At 42.8% G+C, this 21349-nt stretch overlaps 1 protein-coding gene across 10 annotated transcripts in view; it reads right to left on the bottom strand.

Annotated features, from left to right (window-relative positions):
• Positions 1 to 21349, bottom strand: part of LOC119133937 (RNA-binding protein Musashi homolog 2) — a 187196-nt gene that overhangs the window by 66843 nt on the left and 99004 nt on the right. For all 10 annotated transcript variants that reach the window (XM_037270257.1, XM_037270260.1, XM_037270261.1 and 7 more), the window contains exon 8: positions 1819 to 1901. In XM_037270257.1, the coding sequence (XP_037126152.1) occupies positions 1819 to 1901 (83 nt within the window). The remainder of the gene's footprint in view (positions 1 to 1818; positions 1902 to 21349) is intronic.

Raw genomic sequence — 21349 nt, 5'->3', positions numbered from 1 at the left:
ACGGGGACATTTATCTTAGGTGTTATCAAGAGGGCCTCTCGCAAAGGTGACAAAAGCCTCGGAAAAGCCTAAAGCCTCTGGGCGGTTCTCCAACATGGGCCCCCTGGCCCAAAATTTCAGAACTTTCTGGGAGTCACTAAAGACTTCAGGAGAGAGGGAATGAAAAAACACAACACGGAGCAGCCATAGTTTTAGCTTTAATTGGAATCCATCTTATCATATTGGCTGTGTAAAAAAAGTCCTTTGTGTTATCCTATAATGAACTAACTAGTATATGTGTGGTTGTGGCTCCTGTTCACGCATTAACCGCATGCATGAGCAACATTTTGGAAACATTGTTTCACAGGCCTTTTCTCATTAGTTGTTGCTACAAAATGCAAAGGGAAATGCAAATGATGCATTTCTATGTCTAATGAGCATTATTACTAGCACACAACTATCTTGTGATTAGCACTCAGAAACAGACAGTGATTTGGACTGTAATTAAATGTTAGAATAGCTCCAGAGGATGAATCCACAGTTTGTAAACAATCAATTTTTCATCCTGTATATTGCATTAAGCACAGGTAAGGGGACAAATGGCATTCCCTTTACTTTAGGACACATAAAAAAAAAACAATCTTTGCCATTTATATTCAAGCTTTGAGTGTAGAGGTATAAAAATGTCAACAGTGTGCTCCAACTAAATGTCACAGGATGTGACAGAATATCTTTTCTACAATAATTTCAAAAACACTTTAGAGCACAGAATAGGATGCAGCACTGAAGCATAGAGGAGTGCACGCCGAGGTCATGTGTGACCCGGGCTGGTCCCTGGTGAACAAGGTTCTACTACACTGGTCCTGTCTGTCAGACAGACAGTCAGTCTGTCAAGTTGTGGAAAAGGCCAGAGGGAGGGGGGAAGGGGAGGGGCACTTTGAGAAAACTGAAAGGCAATATTCCCTCCAGTCAATAACACAACGGCTCAAGTCCCACAATTTTGATTCATCAGTCCCCATGTGTGCAGACCATGGTTTACTAGTATGACAGTTGAGAATGTAAAGGCCATCTACAGCTTTGATAATGCTCACATGAGCCTGGAACAGGTTCATGCAACAGAAAGGCTGAGGAAACAATTGTACTTGCATCCCGGAACTTGCCAGATTCCGCTGCAATCACGAACGGATATCTCTCCAGAGGTTTGCGTGGTGGAAATGTGGTGGAGGTGGACTCAGAGTCATGACGCAGTAGATCGGTTACTCGAAATCATCGTTTAACGGCAAGACAAGTATGCCTTTGAGTGCCCTGAGATGACCGAGCTCCAAGTGTAAATAAAACAAGCACCACAGGAGCCTGTGGAAGGCGTTAATCCCCAACTAATGAACTCAGACTCCTCTTGCATCATCCCTGGACCTCGTCACCTTTGTGTGTCCCTCTAAATGTGTGTGCGTGTGTTTGGGATTGTGGAAGAGGTACAGGCTCCCAGTCTCCTGTCTCTCAGCCTGACAGGCACAACTCAGTCACACAATTTCACGCTTTGTGGCCAGTACACACCACTACTTTCCCATCCCCGAAACCCACAGAACCACAGGGGGTGGTGCGTGCTTGTGAGTGGGGCTGGCACTCTCAAACACACACTTGTACACATTCTTCCACACACACTTGCATGCACACACACACACTTGCACGCACACACACACACACAGACACACACACGCACCCACACACACACGCACACACACACACAAATATTCGAGCAAAAAATAAATACATCAAATACTAATCCCTCAATGCACACCTGAAATTGAAAAAAAAAATAATAATAAAGAATGGACTTACCATTTTATTATTGATTTCATGAAAATGAATTTCACAGACTTTCTCAACGATGTCTTCACTGTCAAAAGTTATGAAACCAAATCCTGTGCAGAGAGAAGCAGATGGCAGGGAGGGAGAAAAGGGGGACAGGAAGTTAGTAAAAACTTTGGAGGAAATGGACAACAAGGTTGACTGTGGATTGCACATCTTTGTGGCGAGTGGGCGTGGCCTTGCGAAGGTACGAGGCATTGTCCTCTTTAAATCAGGAGGAGGATGAAAGCTGCCACATTAATCGGGACAACCCAAAACCTCTCCCACAGATGGGCAAACTTGCACAAAGCTCATTGGATGAGATTCAGGAAGCCGTTCAGCATCTGAATTTCAGGATATATTTTTATTCTGTTATTTAAATGCAACTGTCGTTATGTTAATGCCGGCTCTGTTGTCATTTACACCAAGACTTTTATGCTGTATTTATAATTGGAAAGCACAACTTCTCTTTTAACACAGAGGGAGAGTCATGAAGGTTTGCGCCTTGTGAACACAAGTGGAATGTGATGCTCGCTTAGGCGCAAGGTGATGCACAAAGCAATCTGCCTCCTCTATAGCAGCAAAGCGATGTTCTATTCCTTTTGCAAAAGAGGAACCGGCGCAAAAGGGAAACAGTTAGTGGATAAAGCAGCAAGAGAAACTGAAAGGAGATGAGTTTCTTTTCAAAGAGACCGAGGCCAGACGATGAAATCAAACTAACTCTGCTGGAGATTTCACAGCAAACACAGCGCCGGTCTAACTGGCATGCTCCACGGGAAACACCGTCAAATTATTACCATGGGATGTCAGATGGGGTAAGAAGAGGCAAAATCTACTGAGTGTGAAAATCATCATCGAGTCAATACACGAGCTGTGACGAAAATGCAGTCTTGACAAGATGATCATGCTCACTTTTGTTTTATTTATCTTTATTTTTACATTTTTTATAGAAAGTCTATATTTTCTTTCTGTCCCCCCATGGCAATAAACAAAGCCTCCTCCTTCACATCTTGTGAATGTGTGAGCTGATTAAACACGGACAACATTTAATCTAATGAGATCTTAAGAGACTGAGCGTCATTTTCCACCGAGGCACGTGTACGCCAAGCTGCAGTGGGGAGAGCACAGCGCACAATTGTTCAAGTGGTGGTGGGGGGCTGAGGGAACGCTGATGACGACAGGCAGGAACAGGAGGGAGATTCTTCTCCTGCTCACCCCACCTTCATGCCAGCGCACGGAGCACTTTTGACAACCAACAAATCAACCGCCAGGAGTAATTTGTCACAGAGGGCTGTGGGAGGAGGGAACCGAGTCTGGGGGGGAAAGGGAGGGAGGGAGCTGTATCTGAGGGCAACGTGCAAGAGGAAAAAGGTGGAAATGAAAGGAGAGGGAGCGAGCGAGCGAGACAGAAAAAGTGACAGGGGGAGAGGTTAGCGCGCATGGCCCCTGTCGCCACACTCCTTCCTGCAGCTACAGGCAGCTCCTCCATCAACTGACAGGACATTTTCTCCTGCACCATTCTATCCACTTGGGTCAGGCCAGAGCCACATCAACACAGATACACACCAGCCGGGCCTTTCTACACATGACTGGATGTGTTTCAAAGAACAATGAGATGCTTTGCTGTGGTTTAAACTATACAACATGTCTCCCCCCTCCCCCCCATCCTTGGTTCAGCACACATCATTTAAGTCGCTCCCCTAAGCATTCACTAAACTTCCAGACCTGCCGTTGTAGCTGTGCGATGCTGCGCATCCCATTTTCCACACCATACAGACAATAACAAGCACAAAATAGCACCAATTGTCTTGACGTGTTGCGTCCCTTTCCCTCCATTGAACATGACATGAGGATGACCTCCACAAGACTATTAAAGAGTGTCAGCCCTGACAGACGCAAAAGAGAGAGGTGTCATCACGCTCACAATGAAACGCCTCCTTGCAGCTTAAACAGTAGGCTGGAAATGGAAACACAAAGCGTAGTCGTCTGATAGGATGGGTAATAATAGGTGTTGCGGGGCCGTCGGCTGAAGCTATGACTGCGCTCGCGTCACATTTATTAGCTGAAGCTTGGCCTCGCTTGACGCCTTGACTTTCGCAGCCTTTTTCCAGCTTCATCAGTCGTAGCGCAATCGGGGCGTGTTTATTTCACTCAAATTAGCTCTGCGATGAATCATCTCTCTGTTAAGTAAGTTGGCTAACACTTATGATAAGGTCAAATTTGTTTGCTATCCTTGTTTCAAATTACATCACTGAGAAACAGAAGCTTACTATTTTTTTTGCACTTGAATATTATACATTACAACAAACTGTATCTTGTACCTCAAGCAATACTTGCAAAACTGGATATATTTTTCTTTGTTTCCGCATTAAAGCCCACCAAGCGATGTAGAGCTGCATGAAAGGTAATTTAGGTCTGTATGTATCTCGCTCATTGTGGGCCTGTGCATTGACATCTTTGTGGATCGTCTCAAAAGTTGTGATAGAGTTGTGAGGCTATCAGATAGTACACTTCTTTTCAAAACTTTAAATATGTTTTTATTTTTATGTTTAACCCCCCGACATGGAGGCTTGCAAATGCTTTGGTATTGATCAACTGCAGCAATTATGTGGAGTAAATTGTGAATTGCTTAGCCTGTCTTTTTCTCCTAAAGTCTTGTGAATCAAAGTTTTAATCAGCCTGCACACAGACACCAAGATCTCCCAATATGTCTGCAAACTACCCGCGGTCTCAACTGATCCTCCTCTCCTTCTCCTCGTTGAATATTCAGCAATAATTGTGCATGATCAAACCCTCACCTGTCCAATCAGCAGGCAGAGCAGCGCAAGCTTCTGAAGTGAACTGTTGGTGTGCATGCCCTGGCGTCTAAAGTCCCTTTTTTCAGCACGGCAGAGAAGCAGACATCCACGGCACAGTTTGATGCCTTTGATCAGTATTTCCGTATGCAATTACTACAGATCGAGAGCCCCGAGGATTAATCCCCTGTTTAATACGGCTAATGCCATGAACTCTCCAAGACCAAAGGACACGTGATAAGAAATTACATACTGAGGTATGGAAGCCTACTAAAACTAATACTGCTACTACTAATAAAAATCAGCGAGTCAGTAAGCGTAAGCACATCCTGTAAGCAAAAATACAATGAAAATGTAACACAAATACAAGAAGATGTGATGATGTAGGTGTGCAAATTGCCTCTTTTAAATTTGACCAATATAATTCTAATTTTGGACTGCAAGGTCAACAACATCAACACTCAGTTTGACGAGACATTAGGGTGATGATTATGTGTAGGTGGCTTGTAAAAGCATGAGGTGATGGAAGGATTGGCCTAAAGTCATTTTAAGAGCAGAGCTTTGCACATGCTGGCATACTTGATCAAAGAAGTTAACATAAAAAAAAAAGTACATTTACTTGTGCAGTAAGTCTTTTTTCATCCATGTCTCTGTGATGTTTATTCATGATTAGAACAAACTTAAACTGGGTAATAGAGTCTAGAGTCACAAAAACAAACAAAATTAGCTCCTCGGTTCACAAACTTTTTAATTTTGTGACTCTGTTGATAAACTGAAATGTTTGCAAAATTAAATGTTCAAAAACCAACATTTTTTTACCATGGAAACACAATTATCCATTCCAGGCCCAGCACAGAGTTACATTTATGTTATCTTTGTCAATAACATGATGTGTTCTGTTCCAAATCACATTTTATGACTGTATTCTTTGTCATCTTTGGGACTACAAATAGCTAGCATAGCTAACGTTACTTCAAAGCAACCACTATTTTCAGAAAACCTAACCTGATTGACATCATTTGTTTTTGTCATCCACTGGTTAAAGAGGTGAGAAATGTTTGCTTCCATTAAAGTGCAATATGTGTGCTTTTGTTGCATTTCTTTCACAGCAATTTGGCTCAGCATGCATGCTGAGGAAACTAGTTTGTCTGCGCCTCTAAGTAGGTCAGCTTTTCAGAGTTGGCCATCAATTTCGACTGTCCTACTTTAAAAGGTGCCCCGCCTGGATATAGACACACAAACATTTGTATTACATTGAAAAACTCAAACCTTGCAGCATCGTCTTCATTTACATTGTTCTTGCAGATCTTCATATTAGCATTAGCTTTGCCTAATCGTACGGGTGACAGCAACTATTGTTCAACACCCATTTAAGCTGCTAATGCATTCCGAGCTGCAGTGGTCAGCATGAACGTGCATCGAAATAGCAACGTGGTGTGTGCATCTGGGAAATGAGTATCTCTCTGCTGACTTCTATATCCGTACTTTTAAAAAAAGATTTCCCTACCGATAAAAGAGCCTCATTAGTGCCAAACAATATAGAGTATGTCCAAGAGTTTATTTCTGTCTGCTGTATGATCAGAGGACTGCGAGCCCTAACTGAAAGGAAGCAATTAGCCGTGGAGAAGGTGACCACGTACTACCTCTTTGCTCCCTGGCACCCAGACAGCAAACTAAAAGCAAGTGGACTTAAAGGGCTAAGGGGAGCACTTGGCAATGTGAGCAAATTCACTTCTAATAAACAAGACGAGAAGACGTTGCTCTGTTCTACCGAACGTTCTACCGAAGCACCATAGAGAGCATTCTGACAAGCTGTCTCTCGGTGTGGTGTGGAGGTTGCAGCGCCTCCGATTGGAAGAACGTGAGGAGAGTGGTGAGGACAGCAGAGAGGATCATCGGGGCTCCTCTTCCCTCCATTCAGGACTTGTCATCCCAGCGCTGCGATGTCCCGAGCCCGTAATATTTCAGTGACCCATCACACCCCCACCATGGACTGTTCTCCCTGCTGCCCTCTGGAAGAGGTTTCGCAGCATCCGCTGCAGGTCCACCAGGTTCTGCAATAGTTTTTTCCCTGCTGTCGTCAGACTGTTGAACATTCAAACTTAGCATTCCTCTGCACACTTTGTAAATACTGTTTTGTTCCTGCACTGTTACATACTTTATCACTGCTACACTTTATACTTATCTTATTTCTATTTTATATATAGGGTGTTTCATAAAGTACGCAGTTATTTAATTGCGCGGGATTTTTTGTTTGAAGATTGTCAGCACTGTTCCTATCATTTTCGTTATCTATTATCACTCCGATTAGAAGACCATTTGTCGTTTTTTCCATTTTGTAGCCATGGAGCGGTTCAGTATCGAGCAACGCATTCTTATTGTGAAAACTCATTACAAAAACGGGGAGTGCTACGCAGAGACTGTCCGTAAACTTCGCGCGATCTTTGGACGTGACAGATGCCCCGACCGCAACAACAGTTTCGAGTTGGTACAGAAATTCGAAGAATCTGGGTCAGTTGCAACCAGAAAATCGCCCGTCGAAACCGTAATTCCTGAGCGTCTGATCTCACTTCGCGGCGGCGACCAAGAATGGCCTCACGAGGTCATGTGACCTCACACCTTGTGACTTCTTTTATGGGGATATGTGAAGTCACAAGTTTACGTGAACAAACCTCAAACGATTACCGAACTGAAGATGGAAATTCAACGGGTAATCGGCGAAAATCGACAGGGACGTCTGTAAAAGAGTTATCGTTAATTTCAACGATCGGATGACTGCCTGCAGAGAAAGTGGAGGTGGACATATGCTCGATATCATTTTCCATTATTAAATTGAAGTATATGTTGAATGAAATTAAATAAGAATTTTGAATTTTGCATCGATTTTGGCTGATTTATTGCATTTTTAAAAACTGCGTACTTTATGAAACACCCTATAGAATGTCACTTTTTATTCAGCCGAAATATCACTACATTGTTGGAAGCCGTATGCAACGTAATTTCGTTTTGTGTGCACCCAGTGTTTACAAAATGACAATAAAGTTTGTCTAAGTCTAAGTTGTCATGGCCCTCCCCTGCCTGTTGTGGGAGGTTTCCCATGGTAGGCAGGGGTGGGGCCACCTGAGTGGTGGCACCTGTGCTTTTAAATTGTTTGTGCTGTGCTCATTCACTCTCTCTGCTATCTCCCCAACAGGTAACACGTTTGGTTTGTCTTCAGTTCATCTTGTTATATTGGATTTATACAGGAAAACAACTTCACATCCACCCAGTCATTCACATTCATGCACTACATACACAACTGATTCCTACTCACACTTACATACGTTGCATTTATTTTGGTATTGAACTATTTTTAGTATTTGTGAAATAAACCATTTTGATTGGCCTGAGCCGTTTGAGTTATTTTCCCCACAGTGTGTGTTGTGACTTGCTGTTGAGCCAGGCTTGTGACACTCTTCCCGAGCCACACCAAAGTAAAGAGGTGAAAGCCCATGAAGCGTCAGCCACAAGGGAACTTTGGAGGTAAGGTTAAACATGACCGAAAAGAATGGCCCGAAAATGATTTCATTGCCTATTTCTAGAAATTTTGTGACTAGACAAGACCAGTCACGTTCTGTGGCCGCACAGTTAGGGACCCCTGCATTCGACCAAGTATGAGATGAGATAGGAAGGTTTTGACCGCAAGAGAATGCTTCATTTAAGAATGTCAGCCTCCTTTGTGCCAAGCAGTAGTCCAGGCCCAATAGATGTCCCCATTTCTATCACATGCGGTGACAACCAATGGAGGGGAAGAGTGCCAGCATTAGGTCAGGACAGAAGTTTTTTTTCTCTCTCTGAAAGCCTTTCAGACCCTCTGATGAATTTCTTTTGAGAGGTGAAGCAATGAGGGACTTTGGTGAAATGAAACATACGCACCTTTTGTATTTTGTGATCATTTGATATACACTAGATATTGCAGCTGTTTCATTAAACTTGATTAGCATTTCTTGCTCCACAAGAATGTGGAAAGTCTGCTCGGGAATAATAGGTGGTGAATGTGTGAAGGCAGTGATGGTAAAAGATTACAGCAAAGGTTTGCATAAGATGACTTTAGAGACTTAATGGTGAAATGTAGCTAACTCGAGTCAGTCTTTGAAAGACCAGCAATTAGATGTGAAGTCGATTCACGTCAATTAGGTCTATATTTTTATTGCGCTGACGCAGTGACGCACATTTAGCAGAAATGGCTTTTAGTGAGATTCCAGATGAAAATCTCAAGTGTGTACGTAGCTCATGTTTCAATTGAATGCAGAAGAAAAATCACGACAGTTGCAGCTAGTCTGTCCTCTTAAGAATAACTCACATCATGACATCATTACCCCATCAAGCACGGCCTGATGATGTCACTTTAACCCCAGCGACCCTCACGATCAGGGCATGCTCAGCCGCTGTCTCAGCTGGACCGCTACTTTTCATAAAAAACGCACACACTTGTCAGGAATAGCACCGTGGTTCACTCAGCCTGTTTTTATACAGTCAAAATAGCACGACATCTTAGGAACTCAACAATATCCTTTTATCCGTGACTTTGGGCAGTCATTAGAGGAGATGAAAAAGCGTCTTGGACGACCATTATCATCTTGCTTTACGTAGGAGTATATCCGAGATGAAAAGATTTGTCTTCTTCATTGACAAAGAAAAACAAAGCGCTGCACAAGCAAAATGGTGCATTCAGGCTACTTTTACAATGTCTGGAACCTGCAAACCAACAGCATGCTTGTCACATGAATACTTTTTCTTCGATTACATTCCTTGATGTTTTTAAGTTCCTGAGGAGTCACGATCAAAACTACGATTCGGTTTCGATTGCCCAGCCGTAACGACTAGTTCGGTTATCAAATAAAACGTACACTACAGTGCTTAGAGCCGCACACGCAAACACTTTCACATACACGAGCATACGCGCGTTAAATCCCACTCGTGCTGCGCTTGGGGAACTGAAAGGACTTTGCCTCTGTTTAGTTTCTCTCTGAAGTTTCCTTTTTCAAGCGAGGGGGGAGCTCAATTCAATCTCAAAGCTGACATCTGCGGTGAGTTCGAAATGAGTAGATTTAATCCTGCGCAACAGGCCCGAGCAAAACAGCAGCGGAAACTCCAACGCTCTTACAGTCCATGTTAGCACCTTCAATAGTGCCACTGGTAGCTCGTCACTGCCCAGATGATTGGCATGAGCGCGGTTATCCATGCAAGGATAGCGCGGCGGTATTGGAGAGAGCTTCAAAAGCAGATGACGCACGGCCTTCTCCTCTGGCTAAACTTCCTGTATTTGGCCTTTGACGAAGGGGCGGATCAATCCGGCAGGCAGCGTGACTCTGGACCCCCACTACCTGGAGGATGCGCTTTGAACAATCTGGCTAGGGTCATTCTCCCTGCGCTTCATCATCTTAAAGGTCAGACAATCCAAATAGCTTGGAAGACACTTCAGTTGCAGAATTGCCATGAACCCACAGCTGACCATGAAGAGCGTCTCCACCTGGCATCCAGAGAGGTCACAAAAACAGCGGTCATGTTAAGCATGGGATTGTGTGTGTTGCAGTTCTTAATTTATGACACAGAGTGGCGCTGCTCTAAGCAGGCAATCACTTGAGACTTGGAGGCGTGGTGTCACAACAATGTTCCAGGCACACTGGGAAGGAAAAATAAATCACTCAAGTCAAGAGAGAGTGTGACTGTTTAATATGCACTCCAAAGATGTCTTGTGATATCTGTGGCCCTTTTTTTTTTCTTTTCTATTTACGCTGCCATGCATATCTGAATTGGGCCACTTAAGAGCAAAAAAAAAAAAAAGGGAATTGTGTCACTTGAACCATGCAGTGTAATTCTTGCCATAATTGTAAGTCAAATGTACATGTAATTACACAATTAAAAAAAATGATTTTGCTATTTAATTGGAATTGGGCCCTTGGACCCAAAGTATAAATCCAGCCAATTTTTCGCACTAAAGTTGCAGGAATAATATGCGCTGAGGAAATAGCAGAATCCAATAGCTTCAGTTTGAAATTTCTATTTTTACTTGACATGTAACAAGAGTGGCTGATAGACACCACATGGGACATGACAATCTATTGTGTGATGAGGAGGAGTTCTTTCATTTGATGGGTCTGAATAATGACGCCATTTTTATCACATTTGGCTTTTTATAACATTTGGCTCAACTCACTGTCAGACAAATTTAAATATTGCCTTCCTGGTCTGGTTATTTTGTATTGGTGCACTTGTATGTGTTGTGATGCAGGCTTCATGATGGAAATAGCGACAGAAATAAATTCAAGGTCAACTGCTGGTTCCACTCTAGTGAGAAAAGCTACTTCTAAGCTTAATGACAAATGATAGCAAAGATAAAACTGGAAATTAAATTCTGCCATTTAGTAGAATTGAACTTTACTCACTTTATAATGGACATAGTATACAATAAATGTAATTAAGTTTGTATTCATCGGTGATGGTAATGAAAATGGCATAGTAAAAAGATCAAATCCAAGTCTCGAATACAGACCTGTCTAATTCATACTATAATTTATTAGTAGTTTCAGCAATTGAGCTTGCGCAATATCAGATGATTATGTACAACACACAACAGTTACTTTAACTTGCTTTTTACATAATCCACAACTGTAACAGATGGCGGAGCATGCTCTTGTGTTGCATTGGAGCATGACGTTTAATTACTCATTGTCAACCTTTTTATGATTATTGCAACCCACGAACGTCAGCTCTATCATGGTGAAATTAGGTGAACAAAATAAATGTATCTCGTCTCTCAAACTTGAGGAACGGACTATAGCCTTCAAACAGAAAAACTGTGCCCCAGTGTTATCACCCATTAAGCAACAGATATTTGAACACAAAAGGTGGAGCAACACCTGCAGACAATAAAAGAACACTATTATGTATTCTATCCTCTAAGAGATATGCTTCTTGAGGAGCTGAGCTAGTCTGCAGTAGTAAACAGTATGGAATAATAATTGGAATGATTTTGGTTAACTTTATGATAGAACCATTTATTTCCATCATGTAGCATGTAGCGCACAAATAGGGCGCTTTGCTACTTACTGCAAAACATCTCTGTAATGGAGAAAAAGCTAAGCTGCATGTAATTACGAGACTTGCACCTGCACCTTTTCAGAAAAGTATGTCTGCTTCAAAAGATGAAAAAGCTTTTCATTTGGATAGAATGATTGTGCACACCTGATCTCTGCCACTCCGAGCAGAGATCAGGTGTGCATCGATCCGTTTACATAGTTAAACCGTCAAGATGCATTCAAAACTCAGGATGCTCTTTCCAGATGTGACAAAACCTTGAAATCTGCCAAGCAGTATTTTTTTCTTTTTTTATGCTTGCTGCATGCAAAATCACATGGAAGATGACATCTCTTTTCTTGTGTTGGAAGGGGGGACAAAATACAAGTTATAATCTTTAATTTAGCCATTCAGCCACAAATGTTTACTGATGGAAAACACCCACGGGGGATATTTAGATTTTATTACCACTTTCTATCAACAGTCGGATTCATTAGGTAACATTTGCTGCTAGAAAAGGCATATTAACCCCCCACCCCCACCCCTTTTGGCTGTCTGTAACAATTTGCCCGGTCCATCGAATAAACACCTTTTAACAGTCAAACAGTCATTTTGGCATACTGCCTGCAGTTGCCTCGAGGATATTCAACAAGCACCGTATGCAAGCAAATACATTGCCATAAAAACAATAAAGAAAGTGCCTTACTGATAAACATATTGCCACTTCATCAAAACTCGATGAAAATCGAGCACTTTGGAGAATAAAAAGTCTCATTTTGTCTGCTGCCAAGGGTGAAAGTGTCTTGGCAGAGTGTCTGGACGAGCTTTGACAAGTTGGGCCATCTACAAGAGATGTGTGGCGATGATTTGGATTGGGGTGTCTGGCTTCCCCGATGCATTCATGGTGCCAAAACGTTCTCTTCCTCTCTGAGTGAGTGTCTAAAATGGACACGTGGCCCTGCTGCTGCTGCTACTACCCAGGAGTCAGATTATATGATAGGTCCATTATTAATGCAATGTTTCAGCTGGAAGAGACGTACAATCATCTTGGTGCGGCCATCGGAATGTGCGGGAGTGGCTGCGCCAGTGAAATGGGCACGCTCTTACTTAGAGTTGAGCGAGGCATGTCAAGGTATGCAACGGGATGTCATGTGCCCCACGTTCAAGCCCCCAGATGCTCGCCCACATGCCACAGATTCTGCACCATGTCCAAACAGATGCTATATCAATGATGCTTGCTCCATTGCCACATACAGTAGCTCCCTAGTAGCCAAATCGGGAGGAGGAGAATGAATGAAAGACAGGGGATGACTGAATGAGTCAGTGCTTGGAAGCCAGACAAGAGGGAAGGATCATGGGCAAGAAACCAGATCTTCCAATGAGTACAGCGGGATGAGTTGGCTACGCCAGAGGAAGCCAAAGAGACAAAACCCTGCGGATGAAGTGTTCTCCTTGTTCCATCTGCTCCTCAGAGCAACAGAGAAAGAAAACTCAGAGGAATCGCAACTGAGTCATGTCGTGATTTTGTCTGTGATGGGAAAATAGATCAACAACTAAGATGCTGGAAAAAAAAAACGAGTTACAATTTGTCTCCGATTGTTTCCACGTTCAAACTGTGACAGCATCACATGTTGAGTCAAGTTGTGTTTGAAATTGAAACTGGATTTAACCCAGTATGGGTGCGCAGTGAAAACAACCTTTGTCTGTTCTGTGTTTAACCTTCAGTAGTTCACGTCGCTAAACTTGGAAATATGCTAAGTTCTGGATAACGACTTTTCCATACATTGATATTTCTTTGTCAAAGTTTCCTTTGAAATGTATTTTGTGATCCGGAGACTGTGAGACTGCAAAGGAGGTTTCTTCAATCAACCTAATTAAGATTTCACTCACCGAATTAACTTTCCATGAAAGAAAAAGTAGACGTAAGGAGAAATTCAAGGCATTTTCCTTGCATTTCAGCAACAGTGGTGGTAGACAGAAAAAAAACAACCCCTAAGCGGGTTGCATGTTTTTTTTTTTCTGATCAAACATTAAATCAGACCACGGCAACGCATTTCATGAAAGGCTTTGGCGCTGTCACACGAGCAACGGCTGGGTAATAAAGGCTTTCAGCAGCTTTGAAATATTGCAACATCATTTTCAACAACATTTAACCAGCAAACCCATCAATAATTTTCATTTACATCATCCACTGCAGTGAAATTTGGCACCAGCTAAAACACAAGCAAATACAATGGTGCTGGTGAGCTACACCTGTTGTCATCATCCATCCTAATCAGGCCCACCTTCACCCTGCTGTCAAAACTGCTCTCCGCAATTCACTTTGACGGCGTCAGCTGAACTCCAAGACTTTACCAGCCAATGTAACGAGCGCTGGCCTCCAGATCCAAAGACACATGGGTCCCTTCTCGACACTTTACTCGTCGGTTGCAAGACTTTGCCACATTCACTCCAAGTTTGTCACCGCTGGAGGCGTTTCTTCGACTTACAAATCATTCATCCAAGAAGTCACTAAATGACCTCATGCACGTGAGCATAAACCGTTTCACTAATATGGCTGAATCTAAACCTTATTTGCCGTTTTGGTATGCCGCTGTTTGATCAATTTCCAAGTGTATGCGTCTGTTTGTTACTCTCCACACTAAGTGCCACATTATCTCCATTAACTTGGAGGACAAAGCAGGGCACACAAACACGCCGCCAAGAGACACAGACAGAAAATAGATGGAGTAGCGACACACACTATTTTAATTATCCCCTTGTCTAACCTGCCCTCCAATTATAAATAAGAATGTATAATAATCCCTCTATTGATGCATGAAAGACGGGACAATAACACGGCACCTGAACGCAAGCCGAATAAGAAGTACTTTCATGAAAAAAAAAGAGGCTAAACTGAGCTGATTAGAACAAATCTCGGTTCCCATTCACGACTCAGCTAACGTTTTTTTCCAGACTTAAAGGTTCATAATGTTGCATATTTGTATAAACTATGAGAGAGTGGAGAGGCTTCATCACCACCAGAGACAGAAGCCATGATGATGTTTATGATAGCACAGTTAAACGCTAAGGAGACTGCAGGAGCTTGCATAATGAATATGCACCAGCTAATTTATGATCACTCATTTGGAGCATCTTTTTTGGCGGCTCAGCATTGACGTGACACGGATGTTGCTTTTATATATAGCTCCTCTTCAGTCTGAAAATAACATAGGATTACAGTCCCAAATGGAAAAAGGTGGTCAGCCTCTCTCCTGATTAGTGGAGTATTACATGACCTGCGTGCCATGGCGATTTTGTACGTATTTGGCACAATATCATATTACAAAATATCTCAGGGGAGTGTAATAGAAAATCTTTATAAAGCAAACTACAAATAATATCAAATAGAATCCAAGCTGAACCCCTTTGGTGGTGAGATAGACATTTGGCCAACTGGGATAAATGTTTATTTCCTATCGAAAATTTTTAATGTGGTAAACCTAACCCCGAAATGATATCCTAATAAATACTTTCCCAGAGCGTAAAGATTACGCTTTTATCCATCCATATTTTCGCTTTGGAACATGGCAAAAAGCTTTTCTCTTTGTTCAGGTGTCTGGACTGATTCTCTCCTCATATGTCATGTTGCTTGTCTGTGCCAATCCTATTGCGTGTACATTCAAGCCCCCCAGCCGTGACACAGCTTAGAAAATGCTACAGTGCAGCGTGAAGGCATCCTTTTACAGCAGAGGAGAGTGATGGAGAGCCAGCACCGTGTTATGTCCAATGGTCAGATAAGCTCCGGAGGCACAAATCGAGTCCTTCACTTCTGTTGGAAGCAGACTGCAAAGCTGTCGTGCTTGTTTCGAAAGAAAGACATGCCTTCCAACATGTGTTCTACAATGACTACAGCATTCAAAAAGACGTTATGACAATGTTATTGTTGTTACATGATGTGATTTCTATACAAGAGGCGTGGCCTGTGCAGCAAGGATTAAGACCTAGTCAGACTAACTGAGAGATGGCCTCAATGAAACTATTGATCTCGAGGGAAAGATGAACTGGAGCTTTGGTCAGTTATTTACCTGCCAAGACTTATTTCTTCTTGTAATCCCGCTTCAGTGTTTCAGTTTAAATTATCAATCCAGACACCTTGAGAGGTCAGCCTGTTCTCAAAATGAAGCATACATTGACATGGCAACCTAATTATGTTAGGGTTTCATATTTGACCATTAAATTCCACATAAAAAATATTCTATTAGTGGCAGGATGGTCTGACTACCTTTATTCTCAATCCACAGGGAACCATCCAGAGGATGAAAAGTGCCCAGAGCTGAATACATTCTCAGCTCTATTCATATTTTCACTGTCACTGCATGCTGACACCAATAATCATGATTGTGTCTACTTTAAAAATCTTCATCTTGTACTCATCTTAGTTGATGGGAGAGTTGGCATGCAGTCGCAAGCATGCACTGTGAGCAGTGCATGTTTAGGGCAAGAGAAGTCACAAGAGGACTTGGCAGTTCTTCTCCATCCCTGCTGTCTGGAAAGACAAGTTAATAAGATGGAGCAGTCCCCGGAGGCAACAGCCGGCGAGAATTATCACTTTGAAGGCGGCCAGAAAACTCCCAAAAGAACCCAAAGAGGACCTATTAATTATCCCCTCTCACTGCAGCAGAAGAAAAAAGGTAATTTGACAGCTTGGAAGAGCGGGATTGTTGAAAAATAAGGGAATTTCCCGTCACGTGACCCAATCTTTACTTTTCTCAATTTATATCTTTTCAACTCTCTGGACTCTGTATGAAAACAAATTCATCTCAAGTGGGGGCACGGGGTACCATGTATACGAGACATGTGGCATGATGAATAAATCATGTTGCACGAGACCAAGAAGAGAGAAGCCCCTTCCTTCTGGAGGGTGCGCGTTCACTTAGCATTCCTCCCATTCATCGAAATGAGCCAACAAAAGCAAACACGGGCACAACTGTCAGCTCGCTCAGGAAACATTGATCATGATACAATTTGTCCCATTTTATTACAGCACTTGCAATTAAGACTAATTGAGGAGTGGGGAGGGCAGGTGCAGACAGGAAGAGAATTTTGCACCAATTAGCAGTGCAATAACATTGTCCTAGATATTGCAAGACATATTTGCATTTTCATGGAATGTTTCTATTGGTTGCTTGATAGACAGGCATCATAAAAAAAAAAAGACAAGTTAGTTGTTAGCCCTTGTGCTATTTCCAGTAGCAGATTAAATGAAATCCATTTAACTTTAACTCAAACGTTCGGCTTTGTAATCCGTTTAACGACTTTGTTATCAAGTCCAGCAGACATTTGAGACACCTAATTAAAAAAAAATATATATATTTTTTTTTAGACCCAAAGGGCATAGAGCCACCCCAAAAACCATTGGAGCAGAAATTTTAACACTTGCCAACCGTGGACAGATTTGTTATCTGCCTTCAACTCAGCTGAGATTTTTCAATTACCCAAAAAGCAACGAGGCAAAAATAGTCAGAGAAACAAGAATGTTCACATATTTATGTCAACACTTTTCACATTTCCTTCGTTGAAATGATGATAATGTGACCATAGCACAAGATCTAATATTCATGCTATCGTGGCATTTCGGAAAAGGCCCCAAAGTGACAGGCGAGAAAGGAGCCTGTGAGGACCAGATGTGAAAGTGTGACAAAATAGAAAAGAGAAATGGAGCGGAGGAGTGTCTGCGACAAAGACGGAGAGAGCGAGAACCGGAGAGAGAGATCAGAGGGCCGGGACAGAAGAACGGGCGACGACGATAAACGAATTCCCAAGTGAAAAGGAGGGACATGGAGAAATTACAGAACAAAAAGAGAAGACAGAAATGACATTTCTTAAGGGACTGCTGTGTGGCATGTGTAGGAAGAAAAATGAAATGTGAGCACCTGAGAGAGATGGAAAGGCAGGAGAGGGCATGGCGAGAAGGAGTAAGAATGAGTACGACCAAGAAACAAAAGAACAAAGTGTGTGACAGGTAAGATTAATTCATGAGAAATGACAGCAGCTCTCGTCCCCACTCTCCTGATTCAGGGGAGGAGGTGGGATTGTTTTAAGCCAGGTTCATGGATAGAGAAGCGCAAGTGATATGGATCCTTGAGGCAGATTTTCTTTTTTGCTCTCTTTCCAGAAATGGGAGATGAATATAAGGTGATAAATACATGGAAAAAAACAACCCAGCTTTTCTTTTTGAAGGTGATTTTCCTGGTAGAGCGGAAAAAGACAAAGGTGATGAGAAGAAATTGGGTTGGCAAAGAAAACATAAAAAACAACGGAGAATAGCGAGCCGCACAAGGGATTGGGGAAAAAATGTGAATAAGAAGATATGTGTGAAGTGACAGAAGCGAGAAAGAGTAAGCGAGGAAAAGATGAGAGAAGGCGATAAAGCCAGAAGAGTGACAAGTGCCTTTGATGCCACCTCTCTTCACCTGTGGCACTTTGGAAGGAGGCTGGCGCACACGTGTTAGCCGGCTGGCACATGTATGCATAATCCCACACATACAATGAGCACACCGCTTGAGCGAACGTATTTCCGTTCCGATCAAAGCGTGAAAAGACAGGATTGATAAGGCGCCTGCTCATTTGTACTTCGGAAGGACTTGGAAAGTGCATGCTTGGCGTACACAAGCATTAAATTTGTTCCTCAAAGATACTAAAGGCACTACACGACCAAAGTTTGCTTGACAGACGAGTAAAGCGAGCCCTTCGGTCTTGATTCTCTGTGTCTCAAAGCAGACTGTATCAAAGTCAGCACACGCTGCCATGGCAAGTCAAATCAATGCGCACCTATTACAACTCACCTACAGAATCTCTCGTCCACCTTTAGAAAAAGATATCTGTGTACGTATGGCCTCACTCCCTCACAGATATCTATGCTTTCAGCATATGCATGGCTGTACAGGTTTGAAAAACGTTCACTTTGACATGCTTACTATTGGCCAAAACGCCAGTTTCAACATGTCGGTACTTCCAAACTGTGTTGAGTAAACAGGCCTTAAAAGACCAGAGAAGGGAGAGAAAGAGAAGCTGACGCGGGCGATCAAGGTACGGTCTCCAAAGTTGACGTCGCTCTATCTCCAAACGCATCACACGCTGTCTTTTAAGTTTGCCTTCTTTCAACATGAGCCAGTCAAGATGACAGGCGCACGTATTTTCACGATGGTGTGCGCCTTCCACTGCATCTTGTGTTGTCCTTTCCGTGCAGACCGAAGGCAAAACGCAAAACGGCCACTGCACACAAGGCGTATTAATCACCCCACATGCAATCCTAAAATAACCTCATGAACTATTGATGAGCTGCCATAGCAAGGTCCCTGATAGCTGGGAGGTGTTTGCATCAGCCAAAAAGCCAGTGTGACGGTGACAGACGCCACCCCTGACTCCCATCATTTTGCAAATTCAGATTTATTGCGGCTTGCTATGAACTACACTCGTGTGTACACACAATGGTGGGGTGTTCTGGCCAGGGCGTATTCTATGGAGGCCTTGAGGCATTTTCATTTCACTTTTGCTAGACTTACAACACATGTTTTGTTGTCGTTTAATACCAAATCTAGATTCATATCCATCCATCCATCCATCCATCCATCCATCCATCCATCCATCCATCCATCCATCCATCCATCCATCCATCCATCCATCCATCCATCCATCCATCCATCCATCCATCCATCCATCCATCCATCCATTTTCTATACTGCTTGTCCCCACGGGGGTCACGGTTTGTGCTGGAGCCTATCCCAGCAGTCATCCGGCAGTAGGCGGGGGACACCCTGGACCGGTTGCCAGCCAATTGCAGGGCACACAGAGACGAACAACCATTCGCACTCGTACTCATACCTTTTATTTCGCCATGAAAGTAAGTTATTACCAGTTATCCGTATTTGGGTGATACGGGCCTCTTTCAAGGTATCGACTCCTCAAATACTAAAGGTACTTTAAAAGAGTCAAATGTTCTGCCTGTAATTTTCATATTTGTTATTGTGTTACGGCAGAGATTGTCAACTGGTGGTCCGCGGCCCTCTAGTGGTCTGCGGCGGTATTGCGAAATTGTGGACCACGAAATTGGAAATGGAAAATAATTGTAATATTTTTAAAAATAAATTGTATTCATTATTTAGACTTGATTTATTTTCCAGCTAATTTTGTGACTCATTTACTCATCCAAATTATGTCAAATGTAGCTGATATTCCCAAAATAGACATATAGATGCAAATAAATAGCCTGTATAGGTCTATCCTCCTTCGGTGCAAAATAAAATAATATTCCGCCAAAGCAGTGGTCCCCGAGTTGCTTCTTGGTTATAATGGTGGTCCCTTGGACAAAACCAGTTGAAAATCCCTGTGTTATTTTGTTATCAAATTTTTTTAAAAAACCTATTAGTCCATTAAACATATATCTGAATGCTTAATGTATTCATCATCAGCCTCAAAAACAACACTCAGTATATAAGCCTTGGCGGAGGTATTGCACACCATGTTTTAAAATAAAAGACAGACACATCCGTAAAAAAAAAAAAAAGAAAAAAATCCCAGCACAGCACCACAGAGGCGCTCGCTGAAACGCACAAAGGCTGACTTGGAAGCTGTCAAGTGCGAACAAACTGATGACAAGACGCCGACAGATGGAGTCACCGAGGAGAGACGAGCGACGCATTCAACTCAATTAGCAACGTGCTGCTGCGTGACGCTGATGGGAGATGGAACCTTACCATGACTAGCAACCTGTCAATCCAGCAACAGAGCCGCAAAATAAGCCGCACGCGAGATGCAAGAAATTCAATTAAATAAACCCAGAAAAAAAAGTGATTTATGAATTAATAGCATCAACCCAATGAGCTGTGCATCACAAAACAGGGCATAATGTGACCTGGGAGCCTCAATGACGGCGTACACACACCAGAACAAACCAACAGCGGGGTGGCTGAGGCAAAGGATAGCGAGAGAAATAAGAGAAGCCAAAGAACAATGGCTGCTTGCCTATTTCCTGCTCACTCCATCTCTTTCTCTTACCTGTGCGCGCCTTTGAGAATTCTGTTCATACATTATCCTGCCATGGTACCTAATGAACCAGGCGTCTCCACCCTGACACTTACGCTTGACTAGGCAACCCTTATTACAGAGTGGCGGCACACGCACACGCACACACATCATGGGGTGCATGGAACATCTCTGCTCGTGATCACCAAATCAAGAAGGCTGCTTCGTCTTTTGTTGCCACCTCGCAATTGTCATGCCATGTTTGCGTGTCAATCACAAGAAAACCAACACGAGGCCCCCTGTGAACACGATGACAGACATCACGTCCCTCCTGAGTCGTTGGTTATGATAATCTTTTATTGCTTCAGACTTGCTTAAATATGCTCTTTTGCATTATTTTTTCTAACAATGTGAGTCACTCCCTCGCTCCCTTAAAAGCACAAAATCAAGTCGAGCTTTTGTAACAACATGGCAGGATATATCCCGCCGTGTGATGATTGTTTGGTCTTTACAAAAAAAAAAACTTATGTGGAAAAAAAAAAATAAAGCGTCCTCCAAGTACTTAAGTGGTAAAACAGCAGGGCTGTGGGATGCCAATCAGCTGCAAGTTGGAGCAACAATGGCAGAGTTGGCCCAATAAACACCCAATGACTTGACAGGGG

This window comes from Syngnathus acus, chromosome 14, assembly GCF_901709675.1.
Source record: "Syngnathus acus chromosome 14, fSynAcu1.2, whole genome shotgun sequence".
Taxonomy (NCBI): Eukaryota; Metazoa; Chordata; class Actinopteri; order Syngnathiformes; family Syngnathidae; genus Syngnathus; species Syngnathus acus.
The sequence above is the reverse complement of the archived record's forward strand: the minus strand, read 5'-3'. Positions and strand labels throughout refer to the sequence as shown.